The sequence below is a fragment of the Phascolarctos cinereus genome, unplaced genomic scaffold (genome assembly GCF_003287225.1).
Source record: "Phascolarctos cinereus isolate Bilbo 61053 unplaced genomic scaffold, phaCin_HiC Scaffold_9;HRSCAF=440, whole genome shotgun sequence".
NCBI lineage: Eukaryota > Metazoa > Chordata > Mammalia > Diprotodontia > Phascolarctidae > Phascolarctos > Phascolarctos cinereus.
Genome location: NW_027556402.1, coordinates 145,590,403 through 145,612,777, shown reverse-complemented (window position 1 = coordinate 145,612,777; position 22,375 = coordinate 145,590,403). Strand labels below are relative to the sequence as shown.

The 22,375-nt window shown below is 42.3% G+C and overlaps 1 protein-coding gene across 2 annotated transcripts in view; it reads left to right on the top strand.

The window, feature by feature from the left end:
- The first annotated feature begins 388 nt into the window (after nt 1-388).
- Nucleotides 389-22,375, top strand: part of KIT (KIT proto-oncogene, receptor tyrosine kinase) — a 100,693-nt gene continuing 78,706 nt past the window's right edge. The window contains exon 1 of one of the 2 annotated variants that reach the window (XM_020975331.2): nt 389-602. In XM_020975331.2, coding sequence (XP_020830990.1) covers nt 539-602 — 64 coding nt within the window. In that variant the 5' untranslated portion in view covers nt 389-538. The remainder of the gene's footprint in view (nt 603-22,375) is intronic. The other variant, XM_020975330.2, reaches the window with a different exon arrangement.

Here is a 22,375-nt window from a genome sequence, read left to right as displayed (position 1 = left end):
AGCACCTGCCAGGTGGAGGCACCCGCCCCACAAAAGCGGCCGCACCAATTGCTAATTAGCAGGTGGTGCTGGGCAGGGCAAATGGCTTCACAAAGCACCCTGGCTATGCAGTACTAGTTCTGAAAACACCTTCGGCGTCCAGACCACTTCCCAGCAGAGGAAAGGTGAAGTCGGCCCAAGGAGCAGACTGGCAGTGAGAGGGGAGGTGTCTACTTGTTACCTCCTCCAGGACTGGGAGTGCGCCCGTCTAGGGAGAGGGACCCGAGTTGGGGGCTTGCAGGGGTTAGAACTAGGCGGGAGCGCCTGAGGAAGAGAGAGGGGGAGAGCGAAAGAGAAGGAGAGGGAGAGGGAGGGAAGCCGAGGAGGGGCGTGGCCGGCGCGGCAGGGGGAGGGCGCTGGGAGGAGGGGCTGCTCTCCTTTGCTATCCTCTCCTCTCCCGGCTCCCTGCTCTGGGGGCTTCGGTTTATTTGCCGCGCTGGGTGCATTTAGACTAGAGGAGGAACGCGCAGCTGAGCTCCGACCCCGGAGCAGCTACAGGATGACCAGGGCTCGAGGTGCCTGGGATTTTCTCTGTCTTCTGATCCTGCTAAGCTTCCAGACAGGTGGGTAAACTGCTACCTACACACCTTCTTGCCCACTCTTTATTTTTCCTGGGAATGTTATCAACCTTGCAAAGCTTTTGCTCCGGGGGTGGTGTCTGAAGGTCCTTCCAGTTCTCGTGCGGCCCCAGTCCGGAGGGCTTTGGAGGGGGTAGACACATGAGACTTCCCTTTGGGTTTCCCTAGCCTTTTACTTGCGCTTAGGAGTGTGTGTACCTGCTCCCTTGTGCAGAAACAAAGCGTTTTGGCCGGGTGGAGCTGAGAGAGAGCAACTGTGAGTGAGTCTGGGAAAGAGGGGGCTTTGGGGATGGGCTTGGGGGTATGGATGCGGGTGTGCCTTTGGATTTCTTTTGTGTTGAGCTAGTGGGTGCGGAGGGCCAGGGGATGGGTCGTGAAACCAGAGCTCTCCACGTTGGAAGGCGTTCGGCTGTAGCTTCCTTTTGTTGAAAGTTGTCTGCGGCTGGCGCGCCCGCGACGAGCAGGTTCTGGGCTCTACGGAAAGGGAAAGTTTGCCATCCTGGCTCTTTTCTAGGCTGCAGCCGCTTCTGGCTGCAGTGCAAAGCCGGGGGCACCCTTTGTGCTCCTGGGAGCACGGGTATGGAAAGATAGGGGACAGAGCCCTTCGGTCCTTGCAGGCTCCTACCGAGGTGGCCGGCGTACAGTCGGACTGTCCCCCTCTTCTGGCCTTTGGAAATGAGTTGCACATTCATATTGTGTTTTACATTGGGAACCCGTAGAATGCTGGTTTGGTGCTAAACATCCCGCGGCCAGAGGTGTCCATAAGGACAGCCCTAGTGCTGCTGCTCTCTTCCAAAGGGTGCAGACCTAAAAAAAATAATAATCCCTAGTGACCTCTTGCCCCTTGCTGGGGTGGCTGCGAGGCTCATTCATCTCTCCCGCCTTTCCTCGCTTCCAGGCGCTGTGGGAGGGGGCGACTGGGTCTTGCGCTTGGCCTCCCGCGCCGGAGGAGGAAAGGGCTGCGCGATTTAACCGGTGCGCTCTCTTAACTTAAAGCGGCGCGCGCTCCCAGTGGAAGAATGAGGGACCGGCGCAGGGTTCCGGTAGGAACCTGCACTGCAGCCTTTGCCTTCTCGGCCCCCTTAATACTTAGGGTATTTAGGAATTCCCCAAAGAGCGCTTTAGGGAAACCGGCGCGCAGCTTCAGGAGCAAGTGGGATAGTATGAGAAGGTGCAAAAAGCACATCTTTATTTAGTACTAAAGCGGATTCTGGGAAAGTTGAGGATTAAGCCTGCCGAAGCACAGACAGGCAGCTATTTGGAACTTGGAGAGATCACTGATCCATTGATATTGCAAATATTTATGGAGTGCCTGTTAATCTTAACTATCCTCTCCCTTCTCCCCCCTCACTCCCCAATTTGTTGGCCGTCTGGTGATAAATCGTCTCTTGCACCCCAGTCCTTAAGAATGTCTTTTTAAAAACTGCTTTTTTAAAAAACAACTCTATGACTTCCTTCTTCTAACAAAGAAGGTAATAGTTAAGTAATATATATTGACCATTCCTGACCATGATAAATGAGGCATTCTTCACTTATATTTTACCACCTCTATGGAGAGGGGGGAGTTTTTCTTCCTTTCCCTTTCTGCAGCCTGAAAGATGAAAAAAAGAGCTAATCGTGTGCATTAGTGTGTGAGGGTGAATGGAAAGCTTTGCTGCCCCCTCCGATCTGACTGAGGTCAGGAAAGGGAATTTTGCAATTCACTATTGTGGGAATGAATGAAAACACTAGAGGCACTGGGTCGGAGTTTCCCTGTAACGTGTAAAAGCTTAGCATGCCTGCTCAGATGTTTGTTTTTCGGCATTGTAAAGCTTTTCCTGTGGGGGAGGAGAGGTCTCGCTCTGGACTGTTGTCCTCATCTGGACTCAGATAGAAACTCGGAATTCGGTTCCCTGACTCATTCAGAGCATCTAGCATTAAGACGTTCAGTCGTCGGTGGCCCTTGGAGAGGATAGGGAGATCTGAGTAGAGCTTTACTGACAGCCAGCCAAGCCAGAACAGTATCTATTTTGGGTCCTCAGTGAAGTCAGTTTCCCTTCCTGCTTAATACTGTGCCTCTTCCAATATAATTTTTTTGCATAGCGAATTTTTTTTCCAGTCTCTCTTCATCACTTGGACTAAGTACTAATCATGTCCTCTGATACACCTCTGATGTATACACTGTGCCCCCCCCCCCATTTTTTACCTGGTGTCTCAAACTCCCACTTTATCTACTCTAGCCCCTCTGCCTTAAGGGGCAGGTCTATATCTATTCACTGCCGGCATTCTTTCCTTTAGGTTTTCTTGGCTCTATGACTTTGTAAGAATTAGGATAGGAGTCTCTCTCTCTCTCTCTCTCTCTCTCTCTCTCTCTCTCTCTCTCTCTCTCTCTCTCTCTCTCTCTCTCTGTGTGTGTGTGTGTGTGTGTCTGTTTGGATTGATGCAGCTTTCTCCCTGAATTAATGTCAGAAGCAGGATGAAACTGCCGGGAGCAGTGAATCATAAGTCCCTCTTCCTGCGGCTGGTGTGGTGTTGGGCCAGAACCATCCAGAGGACAGAAGATATTCTGGGACTGCTGAAAACATGAGGATGTGAAAAAGGAATGCCATTTACCTAGCCCCATTCTAGAGCTCTCTCTCTTCCCCTTTATTTTCCATAGATTCTCTTGCATTCCACTTGGAATGTAAGCTTCTTGAGGTCAGGGGCTTTTTTGTGGGTTAAGCCCAGCTCTGTTCCTTGTACATGCTAGGCCCTCAAATGCTTGTTGGATTAGATCTGGATATAGTGTTTATTATATTTAAACGAAAGTCTACCTTTGTCCTAAAGTTTCTTTTTGCCCAGTTTTGTATCTGTGCCTAACAATTCCCAAAACAGAAAACGCCAGGGTTTCTTAGAAGGTTTCTTAGAAATTTAAGCAAAACAAGCTAGTTCTTAACTAATTCTTGGGGTGTACCCACTTTTAAGACAAAACAGCCAATTTGCATTCCAAAAAGAGCCTCTGTTTCTGAAAAGGATCCCTGAAGGGAGTCTTTTAAATAGCATTTTCCCTAGTGCATTTAAGTGATTTATAACAGGTGGGTGGAGGAAAAGGCTTTGGGTTCAATTGTAGCCAAAATGCAGATGAAGCACTCGGAAATAATAATGGAAACCTTGGAAAGAATGATTTCAGTTTTGCACTAGAATTTTTTGAAAATTTAGTATAGAGGAGCATGCAGGAAGTCCTGGGTTCCAGTCCTATCTCTGACACTTAACTCTCAAAGGCTGTTTCAGAGAACTTTGCTTACCCACATTGGTAGAACTTCTGAGCCAGAAGCTCCTTCTACACTGAGAAACCACAAGTCATCTGAGGCAGCAAGATGGCAAAGTGGATAGAATGCTGAACTTGGAGTAGGGAAGATCTGGGTTCAAATCTTTCCTTGCTAGCCATCCAATCTCTTTCAGCCTCAGTTTCCTCATCTCTAAAATGGATATTTCGAAGAGTAAATGAGATAACATGTAAAGCCCTTTAAACACAAATGCTAACTTGATATTAGCTACCCCCTTCCCCTCACTTAAAAAAATGATTGTGCTATTTAAGGATCTGGGCTATTCTTTTTCTTGTAATGCTCGTAGAGATATATTCCTAGAAATTTTTAAAGAACAAAAAAAAAAAATCAAAGCACTGCTAATATCTGATGCCAAACAACAGGGGACCTTTACTAACTTGTTGAAGGTTATAAGATATGATAGATGGGAAAGGGTTAATGGGGGGGGAGGAATTGTCAGTTGTAGCCTTCCTTCTCTGAAAGCTAATTCTCATGAGAGCTGCTATCATGTATTCTGTGCTTCCCGTCTAAACACCCATATATACTTAGAGATGTTGTTGTGAGGGATTATTTTTTGTTCATTGCAGTTAGAAATTTCTTTCAGGATTTTGACTCATTTCCTCAAGTCTCTTCCAGCTGATTAAAGGACACAAGGAAATGAGCTCTGATATCCTGAAAAGAATTCTCACCACTGGCTTATAGAACTAGGCTTCAGTTGTGAAAAAAGCTGCAGGAATGGTGGATGAGACATTGGTTTCTTTGCTTTTCTTGATCCTTCTGAGAGGAGCTAAGATTTCTTCAGCATTCCTCAATTTTTAGGATTTATTGATTGAAAATTGGTGACTGACTTTTTGTATTCATAGGATAATTGATTTATATAGCCAGAAGGGGCCTCTAAGGCCATCTAGTCCAACACCCCCATTATACTAAGATTGGGAAACTGAGGCTGAGAAGTATTAGTACCTTGCCCAAAGTCAAACAGACACTGCATTGCAAAGTCTGGATTTTAATCTAGGTCCTTCTGATTCTAAATTTAGCATTCTTTCCACTGTTCCAAGTTCTTTTTAACTACTTAAAAAAATGAGATTTAAAGGAAGATGAGCTATTTTATAATGCAGATCCATTTCAAATATGTTCTCAGATGGTTTAAAAATGTAACTATGGTTTAAATGGTTTTAATGGCTAACACCAGAAATCTTGGCAGAGGAATGGGAGGGAAAGACTGGAAAGGAGTCTTGAAAGGTGAAACCATATTGATAAGTAAGTGAAGCTGGCAAGTAGATGATTGTCTTCAAACTTTTTCATAAGCAATATGGCATATATTTACAAAGTACTTAGATTTAGAGCTGGAACCAGACCTTAGAGGTAATTTAGTTCAGTCTTTTCATTTTGTAGATTAGCTAATACCCAAGGAAACTTGCCCAAGCATCACATAGGGAAGATGGCAGAGCTTTTGCCTCAGATTCAGTTTTCTTTCTATGAAAATGATCAGATTTCTTTTCTTTCATAACTAGTAGGCACGCAAAGATGGTTCAGTGAGTGGATAGGTCTGGAGTTAGGAAGGTCTAAGTTCAAATGTGGCCTTAGACACTTACTAGCTATGTGACCCTGGGCAAGTGACTTATCACCCTATTTGCTTCAGTTCCTCATCTGTAAAATGTGGATGTGCTGGAAAAGGAAATGACAATCCACTCCAGTATCTTTGCCAAAAAAACCCCATGGACAAGCCCATGGGGCCATGAAGAGTTGAATACCCCTGAACAACAACAAGGCACTTAAATACTTGTAGATTGGATAGCTTTAGTTTTGTCTAAACTTTTTTTGAGAGAGCCAAGAGTTGAAAATCTCTGGCTTAAGAGTCAAGATATGGGCAACACAGATGGACAGAATGAAGTTGTCTTCTGTTTCTTTGTTATCTACCATATTATTGTTATTATTATTTTTTTTTTTGGTGAGGCAATCAGGGCTAAGTGACTTGCCTAGGGTCACACAGCTAGTATCTGAGGCCAAATTTGAACTCAGGTCCTCCTGACTCCAAGGCTGGAGCTTTATCTACTGAGCCACCTAGCTGCCTCTTCTACCATATTATTTTGCACATGGTAGGCAATTGTTGATTGAGGGGTACTTCTTTGCAGGAGTCTGTGGGAAGTCATGGGAAAGATAGGGTGGGGTCATTTATGCTATAGATTGTTAGCATACCTGGTGTATTTCCAAACCTTGTCCCCTAATCATTCTAGGTTTCACAGTAACTGCCAACTGTCAGCAAGTTCTCTGCTGACACTGAAGAGTGCTGAGAATTGAAGGATAAAATTGTAGAATTTTAGAATGGGAAAGGGACCCAGAGACCATCTAGTCCAAATCTCTCGCGGAAATGATTTGTTCAAATACAATTTGTTAGTAATGGAGCTGGGATGAGAAGCCAGACCACCTGACTTCCATTCTAGAAAGGGATGGATGTGTGAGATAGGAGGAAGGTCAGGAGATGTAGTTACCAAGTCAGTACTAGGGCCAGAGAGAAAGGAAAAGTTAAAAATGCCCCTGCCTGAGACATTAGGGGCACAGATTCATCAGGAGAGGAAGCTATGTTGACCTGGATGGCATTCAAGGCCTCTTCCATTTCTGGTATTTAATTTGAGGTGATGACAGAGCATCCTAAGGGCAGGCTGGACTTAAGTCCCATTCCTACCCTTCTTTCCAGTCCTTCGCTGCCATGGCTCTAGTGTTCCTGTTCGCATGACCTCTTACCTGGACTATTGTCCAGGTCTGCTTATGTTACTCCCCTACCAAATAAACTATCACCTCCAGGATCAAAGCAAACTCCCTTCTCTTTAGCGTTTAAAGCCGGTTACTACCTGCCCCACCCCCCCCCCTTTCTCCAGGCTTATTATATATTGCTCCCCTTCCATCACATACTGGGGTAAAGCCACGGTGGCTTTCTTGCTGCTTCTTACACAGAACCTGTCCCCCATGTCTGGAACCCATGATAGAATCCTTAGTTTTCTGAAAAGTTTTAGCTCAAAACACTCTCTCTTATGCACATGAGCCCTTTATCCCCTTAAGCTGCTAATGCCACCCTGACAAAATTACCTCGTGCTTCAATTGTTTCCATTTTATATATAGTTAGATTTACATGCTGTGTCTCTCCCAACAGGAATGTAAGGTTCTTGAGGGCAGGGAATTTTTTCATTTTGTCTTTGTTTCTCTAGGACCCAGCACAGTGCTTGGGAAGTAGAGAGATGCTTAATAAATAAATAGTCTTATTGATTTATTGAAGTCAGTGAAGTTTTTATTTAGGGGCAAGTATACCATATAAATCATGTTAAATACACTTAACAGGATCTGTCTTTATAGGAGCACATGAGTAAAAGATCTGGGGAACATGACTGGCCACAAGCCAATGAGAGATCAGGAAGAAGGCACAGAGATTTCAGTACCTGTGATACAGCGTAGAAGTAATACCACATATTAGGCATTGTTCAGGGCCCCTTCCCTTTTGGGACCTCTTTTTAAAAGTATTCTGCACTGTTTGGGCACTCAGTGAAATTGGCATCTTGGGAAGGCTGCAGTGGAGGCAACAAAATTGATAAAAAGATTTTGGAAGGAGGAAAATATTGAGGCAGACCTGTGGTACCGAGGGAGTATCTCTGGATTTGGAGTCTAAAGTTTGAGGCTTTGCCTCTTACCGACTTTTGTGAGTTTTCACTAAATTGAGAGAGTATAGTACTAGATCTGGGGTCCTTAACTAGAGATCGATCCTTAGGTAGATTTCAGGAGGACAAAATTGGGAGTGTTGGAGGAAATCACATCTTTATTTTCACTAACTTTTAACTGAAATTTGGCATTTAAAAAAATTAGTCTGAGAGGAGGCTGGCTAGACTTCCAAAGGAGTTCAAAGGGGTCCATTATTAAAAAAAAAGTTAAAAGCCTGATACCAGATGATCTTTAAGGTTCATTCTAGCCCTGAAGTCCTATAATCTTATGAATTGGGTTTCTAGGGCTTGCAAAGGAAAAAGTTTGCATTGAAGTGATGGGAATAAGTTTCATGCTTCAGACATGTGAAGCCTATGAGACAGAAGTGCATTGAAACAAGAAGAGAAAGATTTAAATAACTTGAAGAAATTAAAATTAATACAAGAAGGACTGTGACGTAAGGGTTGGAAAACAAGGTACATTCTAGGGTTATCTCTCTCTCTCTTTTTTTTTTTTAGGATTATCTCTTTTTAGGTCCTTATCGGCTCTGGAATCATTTGAGTGAGGCCCCAGCCAAAGCCAGGAGAAATGGATTAGATGACCCCTTCAAGTCATTCCCCAAATAATTTCTGAACCTTTTGAAAGTGACAGTAATCATATTTCTTTTTCCTTTTATCCTGATGATCATAAGTGGTTTTGTGGTGAAGGATTTCTCATAAATGCTAATGAGCTACTCACTTTGGCAACAGAGGCAAACAGCATAGAGGGTGGGGATCTTAGGGTCCTGTAAAGATTGAACTCTGAGAGAGAGCTCAGAAATTCATCCTGTCCTATTCCCCTCCATTTGGGTGGAGAAGGTATCGATTATCCTTATTTTACAGATCGAAAGACTGGAAGCCTGGAGGTTAAGAGACCCAAGATTGGACCCAAGGTTATATAGCTGTACTAGGTGGTAGAAAGGGGAAAAAGAAACAGAGGCTGGAGAGATAGTTTAATGCATTTTCAGTAGCTAGCATACAGAGAATACAAGGAGAGGCAATGTGATGTGGTTGTAATGGTTAGGAAGGATGTTTGGGAGCTGTGAAATGATGGGCAAATCACATATGCTCTCAGACTCAGTTTCCTTATCTGTAAAATAGGGATAATAATTCTTGCACTGCATACCTTTCAGAGGTGTTGTGAAGAAAATGCTTTAGTCTTAAGGGGGTTATATAAATGTGAATTGATATTGTTCAGGAAAAGAATTTGGACACGTGTATGACTGCAGGGCCATGGTAATTCTCCCTCCCTTACCTCCTCCTTCTCATGCCCATTAATGTCTTATATAGTTAGTTCTACCCCAGCAATTCACCAAACATTTATTGAGCAATTCTTATGTGTCAGAAACTCCAGTGTTACAATACAAAATCAAAGCATTTCCTGTCCTCACGGTGCTTACGTTCTGGTGGAGGGAACCTAAAGTATTCAGGTAAAATATATGAAAAATATGTAGTCATTCCATAAGCGTTTATTAAACATCTCCCATTTGCCAGAAACCTTGGGGGTAGGTATGTAGACAAAAATGTAGTAATCTCTATACTTAAGGAACTTACTTTTTGGGGGGGGGAGGAAAGGGGAAAAGGACGAGAGAATGTTGGAGAAACAGCATGTACCCCCAAAACTGTAAACAAAATCTATCCAGAGGAATTACAAAAGAATTTCCAGAGTGGGATGGTAGAACATTAAAGGCTGGGGGCATCAGAAAGATCTTCTATTGTAGGTGATGTGTGTAGCATTTGAGTAATTCTCTGAAGAAGGCTAGGGATATCATGTGGTGGTGAGGAAGAGTATTTCAGGGCATGTAGAGGTAAGAGATGGAGTGATGCAGATGGGGATTAGCAAGCAAGTAGAGCAGTTTGGGTAGAAGGTAAAACTGTGGGGGTCATGTGAGATCAGTCTGGAAAGAGAGGTGGCTAATGTCTGAAGGACTGATGTCCCTTTGAGCCCTAAATCTCTGATCCTGTGGTCTTGAGCAGACAAGAGGAATGGTTAGAATGGTTATACATTAGGAATTTAGAATCATCACTTTTTTTTAATTAATTTTTTTTTGTAGCCAACTGGGGTTACGTGACTTGCCCAGGGTCACACAGCTAGTAAGTGTCAAGTGTTTGGTCTGAGTCTGGATTTGAACTCAGGTCCTCTTGACTTCAGGGCTGGTGCTCTATCCACTGCGCCACCTAGCTGCCCCAGGATCATCACTTTTGCAACTGTATGGAATGGATTGGAGAGAGGGAAAGGCTGGAGGAAGTCAATGACTTTCAGTGATGGCAGGGCGGTGGCATGAGAAGGAACCAACAAGGTGGGAGAGCTTGACTGGGAGATGTCCTTGATTACAAGGAGATAGAAGGAGAGGAAGAGGAGGGGGTCTAACGTGAAGGATATTTTGTTGTCACTTGAAGGGAGGGTCCAAAGGATGCCATGGGAGGTCCATGGAGCAGAGTGGGTAAGGACTTGGGGGGAGGGTGGGAAAGCAGGGCTGAGGTGAGAAAGCAGGGATGAAGCAGCAGGGGGTGGCGGTGATGGAAGGGAATTTTCTCCTTTCCTGTGAGTCTCCATTTGCTAGCCATAAGACAGTAGATTCTTATGTAGGTCGGCCCCAGACCCATGTCAGCAGGTATCCCTAGGATACCCAGTACTTTCTTTCCTTAATTCAGCTCCATCCACATACATCTGGTCCAAGACAAAAAATAAAGAGAAACAACTCCTGCCCTTAAGGTGCTTTCATTCTATTGGGAGTGGCAGATAATATCCACACCATATATGAAAACACAAAATTCATGCAAAGTGAACACAAAATAATTGGGGGAGAGGCTGGGAGATAGATGAAGATTGCATGAACTGGAGCAAAAGAAGCCAGGGATTCCAAGAGGCGGAAGGAATAAGCACCTTGGCTACATAGAAAATAGCCAAAAGGGAAACCAGGGGCCTAGAAATGAATTTCTAATCTAGTGTAGGGCCAACCTCAAAACAGACAGAACTGACTGAGAACCCCAAGGTCTGACCACTGTATCTGGGCAGAAAGGAGCGAGGACGGTCATGGCGTCCAGTTCCTTGAACTCGATGATTCGGGCACGAGTCACTCCGTTTGTGAATTGTACAGATCCCTTAATTCTCTTCTCAGGTTTTATTTTACATGTCTTGGCTGGGCTCTGAATCAGCTGCACTATCCCCAGAGTTCACAGAAAAAACTCACTTCTCAACTCAGGTTCATTCTCAGGTCTTTCCCTGGTCATTGGAACATGATGAACTTTTTGGATACTTTCTCCTAGAATGTACTTGAGGGCTTTGGGAGACATCTGACCTCACTGCTGTGGTTATTCCTTCCCAGTGGTTCAGACCTGACCTCCTCAGTCCTACTTCAAAGCCTTTCCCTGACATAGGGATGACCTTGGCCCTCCGAAGCTGTGGCCACTGTTGTATGAGCTTTGTTTCCACCGTTTGGGAGAGACTTCAAAGACAGGTAGCTGGGTGGGGCCGTGCAAAGGTAAAGTCCTGCCTTTGACACTTGGTAGCCTTGTGACCCTGGGTAAATCACTGAGCCACTCAGCCTCGGTTTTCCTGTCTGTAAAAATGAGGAGGATAGTAGCACTCATCTCAAGGTTGTGTTGAGGATCAAACAAGATTCTGCTTTGCAAAACTTTTAAAGCTCTATATAAATGTTAACTGTTATTACAGCCTCCACCTGCTAGCTCCTCACCAATAGGTTGGCCACAAGTCAGTCAGTTAATAAACATTTATTAATCGATTACAGTGTGCCAGGCACCATGCTAAGGGCTGAGATTGTAAAGAAAGGCAAAAGGCAGTCAGTCCCTTTTGATCATTGGAACCCATAAGCCAGTGAAACCCAAAGGACTGAATAATAGGATTATTGTTGTTATTAACATATAATTACTAACCATGGTGTTGTACAGAGTGCCACTTAAGGACTGTGAGGAATATTAACAAAAATAGCTGATACATAAATACATAAAAAGTTAAAATAACAGGGAAAAATGGACTAGGTTAGAAGGTCTCTGTTTTGGTTGTAACCTGCTATGTGACTTGAGTCCTGAAATCACTCTTGAGCATCCTTGTCTGTAACATGAGATGGGGGATTGGACTGGATAAAAATCTCTAAGGCAAAATTTTTAATTTTGAAATTCTCATTAAAATACAATGACAACTGTTAGTAACAAAGAGACGTCACAAGGAGATACTTTTATTTCTTCAATAGCTAAGTGATTTGTGGAGTAATAGAGTGCTGGACTGGGAATGCAAAGAAAACTTTTGTTTTGGGCTCAGGCTCTGATGCTTACTAGCTGTGTGACCTTGGGTAAATACCTTATTCTCTCTGAGCTTCTATTTCCTCATTTACAGCATCTACCACTCCTCCTGCACCCCCATCCCTCTTTCTATCTTACAGGTTTTTATGTGAGGAAAGGACATCGTGATCAGTAAAGTATTACTAAAATGTGAGCTTTTCTTAACTGCTTATGCTGTGTGATATCTTGTGCTAGGCCCTGGGGCAGGTACATGATCCCTGCTCTCAAGGAACTTATAATCTCATGGCATTGATAAGATTTGTGCAAAGGTAAATATACTAAAAATAAGAATGCATGGGAGAGGGATATACAGACAGCTGTGGAGAGCTCAGTGGAGCTGGGAGTTGGAGGCCAGAAGCTGTGGGTGAAAGTTGCAGAGGCAGCTTTAAAAAAACCAAAACAGCAGGTTTTGGGGATGTTTTTTGGACAAGCTTCTATCGAGTGCCTGATATGCCTAGTGAACTATGAAGTGTTCAGTGGATAGAAAGTTATGTGGTCCCTCCCCTCAGGGAGCTTATGATCTAGGAGGGGAAGAGATATTAACACAAAGAGCTGTAAGGCAAGGTAGACTTTCAGTGAGAAGGGAAGATTAAACAAAGTAATACCAGGCATTCGAAGAGGGAGAGATCACTTAGCTGTGGGGACTAGGGAAGACCTCATAGAAGCATAGGAACCCAATTAAGGTCTTGAAAGAAGGAAAGAATTTCAGTTCAGTTAATGGCAGCCCTTTAGAAAAAAGGGCTTAATATATAGAATAACTTGTAACAGTTAAGAGTTTCTCCATGGTGTAATGGGCTGCTTGGGGAGAAGTTGCTGGCTTTCCTTCCTCACTGGAGATTTTTGTGTTTTTGGTTTTTTTTTTCCTTGTGAGGCAATCAGAGTTAAGTGACTTGCCCAGGGTCACACAGCTAGTAAGTGTCAAGTGTCTGAGGCTGTATTTGAACTCAGATCCTCCTGACTCTAAGGCTGGAGCTCTATCCACTGTGCCACCTAGCTGCCTCTCATCACTGGAGATTTTCAAGAAAAGACTGATTAACGCTAGCCTCTATGTTACAGAAGGAATTCTTTTTCTGCTGAAAGTTGGATTAGATAAAAGTTTCTTAACCTAGGATCCATAGACCTGGTGATGAGACATGTGGAGAGATTTCTGGGGGGTTTGGGAATTTGGCAATTGGGTTTCTGATGTAGTCTTATGTAGTTTATGCGTGTAAAAACATTATTTTGAGAAGAGGTCCTTAGGCTTCACCCAACTGTTGAAGGGGAACCACGTTGCAAAAAAATGCTTAAGAGCCCCTGGGCTAGGCTGTCCCTGAGAGCCCTTCTGACCCTGAGATGCTGTGATTCTGTGGGATTAGGGAAGAAGACTTCATGGGCGCTGGAGCCAAGGGTTGGGGTGAGGGGGATGGAAGGAGTGTAACATGAAAATTGGATCTTAAAGGACAGGTAGTATGTCAGTAGGTCATGATGAAGAGGATGGCACAGAGATGAGGCAGCTGTGTTCTAGATGCAGGAGTGTGAGCTAAGGTCTAGAAGCAGCAAAATGGGGGTGATGTTGTTTAGGGAATGTCAACTACTTACTATGGAATGAATCATATGGAGAAGTAGAAGAGGGAGGGGCTGGGATGATGATTGAGTAAAGTCTAAGGGAAGAGGTGTATTTGGGAGTGTACGCCTGAAGAGTCTGGATAGAGGAAAGAGAAGTGTATGTGGGAGGAGAAGCATGAACCTTTTCTTTTCTTGGAGCTAGTCAGAAAATGACTGGAGTCAAGTGAGGCTAGTGAGGAATCAAGATTATTAGTAGACTGGAGTCAGATTCGAGAACCCTGGTTTAAAAAAATTGCTGATATTTTTGATAAATATCATTCATTTCCAGATATATTCTTTCTTGTCTATTCTACCAGCTATTGTTTATAACAAAGATTTTAATTTTAAAAATGGAGGAAAAAATCAATTCAGCACAATCACCCATCAGCCGTATCTGATAGTATATCCACTACCATATACCCATAGCCACCACCTCTGGAATGAAGTAAAGGAGGTGGATTTTCTCAACTCTTTTTCTGGTACCACTCTTGCATAATTACACAGTGCTGTCTTGCATTATATAATTCTTTCCATTTACATTGTTGTCATGAATGTTGTTTTCCTGGTTTCTGTTTGATTCACTGTATCAGTTTATATAAGTCTTCCTACGCTTCTCTGAGTTTTTATTATTTGTTATATGGGGTAAATATATTTTAGTTTTTTATTATGTTCAATAATTCCCTTACATTCATGAAGTATAATTTGTTTGGCCATCCTGCAATTGCTGGGTACCTACTTTGAATCCAATTCTCTATTACCATAAAAGTATTGCTATGATTATTTTTGTACATAGAGTATTTTTTTTCTATATTTAACCTTAGGGTTCTAAGCCAAGGAGTAGGACCTTTGGGTCAAAAGATAATAGACATTTTAGACATTATAAAAAGTATAATTCCATTTTTTTTCAAAATAATTGGGCCAGTTCACAGTTCCATTATTATTTTATATATTACTATTTATATTGTTGTGTGCAACTTTCAGACCCTCTGACAATTGACTCTTCCTCTGTCTTTTGTCCTCTGTTAATTTGCTGAGTTCAAGGTGAAACCTTAGAGATATTTTGATTTGCATTTCTTGTATTATGAAGTGGTTTAGATCTCTTTCTCATGTTGCACCAGATCGCATTTCTTTTTTTTTTTTAAGTGTTTGTTCGTGTACCTTGGCCCCTTAAATTCACTGGGAATTGGCCTAGTCTTAGATATTTATGTTAATTCCCTATGTATTTTAGATAGAGCTATTATTAGATGTTTTATACAAATAATTTCCCTCAATCAACAGTTCTCTTTGCTATGCTAGATGCATTGACTTTGTGCCAAAGCTTTTCAATTTCATGTAATTAAGATGACCTCTTTTATTAATTGTAATCTCCTCTTCCCTTTGTTTTTGTTAGAAGGTCTCCCTCTGGTTACAGAAGGTAAACCAGCTGATCTTGGGTCTTTTCTAGATTTTTTAAATAATGTGATCTTTTATATTCAGGCTATTTATCTGTTTTGAACTTAGTGTAGAATGTGGTATAAGATGCTGGTTTTTTAGCCAAACTGCTTTCCAGATTTCTCAGCAGATTTTATCAAGAAGGGAGTTATACCCCAAGTAGTTTATATTTCCTTTTGGTTTTATGAAACTCTGGGTTACTGAGGGAACCTTTGTTTCTCTGTCCCACAGTGACTGCAATTAAAAACAACAACCACAAACTGTTTCATGTGTCTTTTGACTTTTAGAAGTGTGTTTGAGTCAGGTAGCTGATGGAACAAACACGACATGAGTACCTTAGCTTTTTATATGTTTTACACATACACTCACACGCAAGCGCTCGAGCGCGCGCGCACACACACACACACACACACACACACACACACACACACACACACACACACAGGGCTGAGTGAATTAAGTCCCTTAATAGAATCTGTGAGTTAACATTTCTTTAGCTCTCAGTGATCTCTGTATTATCCTTGAGTGTACTTAATAAATGGTTGTTGAATGAATGAATGATGTTCATTCACTCTGAATTATTTATGACACTTGAAAAAATTAAGTAGCTTTATGATAAACAATGTAGGCATCAGCATCAACTTAGAAATATATAACATTATAAAACTCCTTTATGACTTTATGGTTTCACTTTTTGATGTTATAGCAGTTTATATATAAATGTATAAGCATACATTTATATGTAGTGTCATAGTCAATATAGTACTTAAGGTTCTTTTTACCTGTGCCTCATCGTGTTTCTGTCTGTTCTTCATATGTGTCACTCTCTATGCCAGTTGGATTAACATATTTTGGCACATTATTTCGATCCTAGCTTCGCTTCCCACCAGCCACCAGTCCACTCCTACGGGGACATCAGCTGACCTAGCGCTGGAAGCTTGCAAACTCATTTTAATACCATTCTGGCTAGAGTATAATTAAGAAGGAAAGGAAATTGGGCTTTGAAGTACATGAATTTTTTCCCTACAGAACAGCTAATGATTTTTTAAAATTCTCTTTTGGATCATTCATGGTACTACTCCGTGGTTCGCTAGCATCAATAGTTGGCAGTGTCTTCAGTACCTTGAATGAGCGTTTCATTCACATACTCACCAGTGATTTGGATCTGCTGCGGGAGAGCTGAGCTGACCTTGATTCTTCTCTCAAAGGATAGAGTTTTACAGTCTTAAACAAAATGATAACCCAGTTAGCGTGCCCTACCGTGAAAAGAGATTTTAATTTTTTAAATTTAATTTTTTCAATGAATAGAAATCTTCTTCTTCCTCCCTTCCCACCAAAAAGAAAAAAAAACTTTAGACAAATATTCCTTAACAAGCAAAACCAATGACCGCCTTGGTCAGAATAAGTCTCATTCTACACCTGGTGTCTATCACTGCTTTTGGGGGTGGGCGGGGTAAGCATTTTATCATCAGCCCTCTAAAATTCAGGCTTTCATTGCATTGATCAGAGTTCTTAAGTCTCTTAAAGTTGTTTGTAAAAGGGATTTTTCAACATGTGTTTGCTTGAAATCATTGTTTAAGAACCTTATCTTGATCAATGTTCCAAGTAGCTGGATTGGGGCTCTTGACACACAGCTTCCTCCTTTGTCCCAGTGATATAGCTACCTAGAATCTTTTCTCTATCTGAAAGGTAGAATTTAATTTAATTCAATAAACATTTATTAAGTTCTTACTATGTTCCAGGCCATCTGCTAAATACTGAGGACACAAATAAGAAAAAGACAATCTCTGCTCTCAAGGAGCTTACAATCTAATGGGGTAAGATGAAACCCAAGAGGAGGCTGGAAAGGGCAGGGGTTGAGGGGGTACTTAGTACAGGAGCATCTTGTTCTGTGGAGTTGAGACCAAACAGAGCTGCAGATGCAAAGTGGAGTGAGCTGCAGGGAATCAATCCCAAGGTCAGTCAATCCCAAGGTCAATCTCAAGGGGGTTGAGAATGAGACTAGAAGACTTTTCCCACAAAGGATCTTGGGCAATTAAACCCTGGTGATAACCAGACAAATATGTGTGCCCAGGACATGGCAGATCTTCAAAGAATGAGGAGGAGAGAATGAAAAAGAAAACTGCTCTTTTTACCACTGAGTACCTGCCTTACCATGGATGACAAATGGGTAACACTGACCCAGAAGAGGAAGGAGACAATGGCTTGAGGGAGCAAAGTGAAACTTAAATGATGCCCAAATTGGATTCGTCATATACAAGGACTTCCGGTGATCCGGTGTGGCAAGTTAAAATTCATTTACTTTGCTATATAAAAACTGTGCTTTCTAGACTTTGAAGGGTAATGGTGGTGATGGGATGTGTGTGTGTGTGTGTGTGTGTGTGTGTGTGTGTGTGTGTGTGTAAGTAATTGAGCAAAGGAGGAGGATCCTGCTTCCAGAAGGCTGGTGAGTTGTCTCAGGTAAAAGACAGACTGCCATGGAGAACCTCACTAATGGGACACACAACATTTGAAGGCTAGCTACCACAAGTTATAAACAAGATAAATTGGAAATAAGCAGCTGAGGAAAGACACTTTAATTAAGAAGGATTAAGAAAGGCTTCCCTTGGAAAGTGGGAATTTACTGGGGACTTGAAAGAAGTCAAGGGATGGACACTATCTTCTTTGACGAACAGCAAGGAAGCCAGTGTTCACTATATGGATGAGTGTTTGTGGGGAGGTCTAAGGTGAAAGACTGGAAACTTGGTGAGTAGGGGCAGACGATGAAGGGCTTTTAACACCAGAGGATTCTATAATTGATCTCGGAGGTGATAGAGAGCCATTAGATTTTGTTGAAATAGGGGGTAGGGGAGCCACTGGACTTTCTTGAGTAGTGGTGTGACATGGTCAGATCTGTCTTTTAGGAAGATCGTTTTGCCAGCTGAATGGAGGACTCATCCACTTTTTGGGGTGCTAATTATCCCCATGGCAGATGAGTCCCATGTATGTTATGTATTAGGCATCTCAATCCCCAGGTTCTCTGTTGAATGCTAGCCTGTTCATCAGCTTCCTGTTGGCCAATTCCTTCTAGATGACCCATTGTCTTCTCAAAAGCAACATTCTCTCAAATAGAATTGTTTATTTTCACCTTTCAACACGCCTCTTCTCCAGACTTCCCAGTTTCTAGATGTTTCCAAAATAGCCATCCTAAAGCACAGGTCAAATAAGCAGGTTTCTTTCCTTGCCTAAGGTAGAATTTTCCCTATCCTTTTCAGATAAAACGCAAACTCTTCGGTCTGGCATTTAATGCCTCCAAAAATCTGATTCTAACCTGTCTTTCCAGTCTTTGTTACTTCTCCTCAGTCTCCATTCACTCTATTCTAGCCACCTGGACTTCTGTTACATGAACTAGGGATTGCACCTCTCTTCTCCATGCCTGGAATGTGCTCCCTTCTTATCTTTGCTTCTCAGAATCCCAGCCTTCCTTCAAGGCTCAGTTCACATGCTACTTTGCACAGGAAGTCTTTCCTAATTTCCCCAGGTTGTTAGTGTTCTTTCCTCCTCAAGCTCCATGATTGTATTTATTTGTGGACTTTTCCCCAACTCCCTGCTCCCTGAGAATGTAAGTAAGCTCACTGAGAGTAGGAATTTTTGTTTTCTTTTCCTAATATTCCTAGCATGTAGGCAGCCATTAATGGATGTTTTACCTTGGACAAGAAAGGATTTTAAGGGGCAGCTAGGTGGCCCAGTGGATAGAGCACCAGCCCTGGATTCAGGAGGACCTGAGTTCAAATCCAGCCTCAGACATATAACACTCACTAGCTGTGTGACTGGGCAAGTCACTTAATCCCAATTGCCTCACCAAAAAAAAAAAAAAAGGATTTTAAGAGTCAGATGTGAAGGTTTTGGGGTTGGGGCATTGGAAACAGCCTTTGCAAATGCATGGAAATGAGAATTCAGAAGGAGATCTGAAAGTCATTTTAGTGTGGTTGTTAGTAGATTAGCAGTTAAAAAGTTGGCTTTAGTGTGGAGAATTTGAAGGTTTGAAGTGATATAAAGTAGGCTGGAGAGGGGCAGAGCCAAGATGGCAGAGTGAAAGCAGTGACTTGCTTGAGCTCTCCCCCAAACCCCTCCAAATACTCATAAAAAATTGCTCTAAACAAATTCTAAAGCAGCAGAACCCACAAAAAGACAGAGTGAAACAAATTTCCAGCCCAAGACAACCTGGATGGTTGTTCAGAAAGGTGTATCGCTCCCAGTGGGAGCGCAGTGCGGCGTGGGTGCATAGGCCACTAGGAACTTGGAGCAGGCCTCGGAGGACTGAATCTCGGGCAGCTGTGGAGGTTTCCAGACTCCTCAATCCACCAATGCCAAAGACAACTTAGAAGGTCAGTGGGAAAAAGCTTCCCCAGCTTCTGGTCCATAGACTGAGGGGAATCCAGTGGCTGATCAGAGAGGGATTTCAGGGATCTCTGTGCCAGTGCTGAGGCAGGAATCTCTTGCTTTGCCTGTGTTACGATCTGGGCCACAGTTCTAGGCAGTGGTGCTGGCTTGGTGGAGCCTGTAGTGGCTGTAGAGGGGAAACCTTCCTCACAGTTCTAGGACAGAAAGGGGTGCTTGTGGTCACTAATAGACCAGAACACAGGCCAGGAAAGTAGTAAACACCTCGCCCCTTATCATACCACCTTGCAAACACTGAAAATTTACAGGTCCCTATGAGTATCTCTGAAAACAGCTGTATAAACCCCTGAAACTTGGGACAGTACATTCTCCACACTGGAAGCAGACTCTTACCTTAACAAAGAGTTTAAAGCTCAAGTAAGTGGCTGGGATCATGAGCAAGCAGCACAAAAAGAGTCAGACTATATTATCTTACTTTGGTGAAAAAGATCAAAATATACAACCAGAAGAAGACAACAAAGTCAAAGCTCCTACATCCAAAGCCTCCAAGAAAAATATGAATCAGTCCCAGGCCTTGGAAGAGCTCAAAAGGGATTTTGAGAAGCAAGTAAGGGAAGTAGAGGAAAAACTGGGAAGACAAATGAGAGTGATGCAAGAAAATCATGAAAAACAAGGCAACAGCTTACTAAAGGAGACCCAAAAAAATACTGAAGAAAATTACACCTTAAAAAATAGCCTAACCCAAATGGCAAAAGAGGTCCAAAAGAAAAATGCCCTAAAAAGAAAAAATGGAAAAGGAAGGCCAAAAGATTACTGAAGAAAATACTTCCTTAAAAATTAGAATAGAGCAATTGGAGGCTAGTGACTTTATGAGAAATCAAGACACTGTAAAACAAATCCAAAAGAATGAAAAATTAGAAAACAATGTGAAATATCTCATTGGAAAAACAACTGACCTGGAAAATAGATCCAGGAGAGAGAATTTAAAAATTATTGGACTATCTGGAAGCCATGATCAAAAAGAGAGCCTAGACATCATCTTTCAAGAAATTATCAAGGAAAACTGCCCTGATATTTTAGAACCAGAGGGCAAAATAGAAATGGAAAGAATCCACAGATCTCCTCCTGAAAGAGATCCCCAAAGGAAAACTCCTAGGAATATTGTACCCAAATTCCAGAGTTCCCAGGTCAAGGAGAAAATATTATAAGCTGCCAGAAGGAAATAATTCAAGTACTGTGGAAACACAATCAGGATAACACAAGATTTAGCAGCTTCTACATTAAAGGACCAGGGCATGGAATATAATATTCCAGAGGGCAAAGGAGATAGGATTACAACCAAGAATCACCTACCCAGCAAAACTGAGTATAATCCTTCAGGGGAAAAAATGGTCATTCAGTGAAATAGAGGACTTTCAAGCATTCCTGATGAAAAGACCAGAGCTGAATAGAAAATTTGACTTTCAAATACAGGACTCAGTGGAACATGAAGAGGTAAACAGGAAAGAGAAATCATAAGAGACTTATTAAGTTGAACTGTTTACATTCCTGCATGGAAAGATGATATTTATAACTCATGAGACCTTTGTCAGTATTAGGGTAGTTGGAAAAAAATTATGTGTATGTATATAGATAGATATATAGATAGATAGATAGAGGGCACAGGGTGAGTTGAAGATTAAGGGGTCATATCTGGAGAATAAAATTAAGGGATGAGAGAGGATTATACTGGAGAAGAAGAAAGGGAGAGGTAGAATGGGTAAATTATCTCACAAAAAAAACAGAAAAGAAAAGTCTCTTACAGTGGAGGGGAAACAGGGAAGTGAGAGGGAATGAGTGAATCTTATTCTCATAGGATTTGGCTTAAGGAGGGAATAACATACACATTCAATTGGGTATGGAAATCTGTCTTACCCTACAGGAAAATAGGGGAGAAGGGACAAGAGAGCAGGGGGATGATAGAGAGGAGGGCAGATTGGGAAAGGGGTAATCAGAAGAAATACTTCTGAGGAGGGACAGGGTCAAAAGAAAGAATAGAATTAATGGGAGGGCAGGATAGGATTAAGGGAAATAGAGTTAGTTTTTCACAACATGTCTACTATGGACGAGTTTTGCATAACTGCACATGTACAACCTATACTGAGTTGCTTGCCTTTTCAATGAGGGTGGGTGGGGAGGGAGGAAGAGAAAATTTGAAACCTAAAGCTTTAAAAACATGTGTTTAAAAAAAAGGTTTTCACATGCTACTGGGAAATAAGAAATACAGGAAATGGGGTACAGAAGTGTATCCTGCCCTACAGGAAAATAGATGGGGAAGGGGATAAGAGAAGGGGGAGAGATAGAAGAGAGACAGACTAGGGGAAGGATATTCAGAATGCATGCCATCTTGGGGTGGGGGAGGGGTGAGATGGGGTGAAAATTTGGAACTCAAAAACTTGTGGAAGTGAATGTTGAAAACTAAAAATAAATAAATTTATATTTAAAAAAAGCCTAGAAAAAACAAACAAACAAAAAAAGTAGGCTGGAAAGGTAGAACCATAAGATTATAAATTTAGAGCTAAGAGGGACTTTAAAGGCCATTTCTCTAGTCCAACAACTTCACTTTACAGATGAAGAAACTGAGGCCCAGAGTTAAGTGACTTGACCAAAGTCTCATTGGTATAGCTGGTGGCAGGGCTGGGATTTGAACCAGCCTGGGGAGGTGAATGTTTGCATGCTCTACCATGCTTGAAGCCTGACTGTGTGCAGTAGGCTTCAAGGAGAGGCTCATTTAATATATAGGCAGTAGGGAGCCCCTGGCACTTTTTGACCAGTGTAGTAACATGGCCAGTTGGGTGCATTAGGAAGGTTAGTCTGACAGTTGTATGTATGAGGGATGGGTTGGAGAGACTGGAGACAGGTGGACCACCTGGGATACTATTACTGCAATAGTCCAGGTGAGGCAGGGTGAGAATCTGAACTCTAGGGCACTGATAGAATGATAGGATAATAGAACTTAGAAGCTAATTGGGTCCTGTGAGCTGATGGATGGGACAAGGAATGGGAGAAG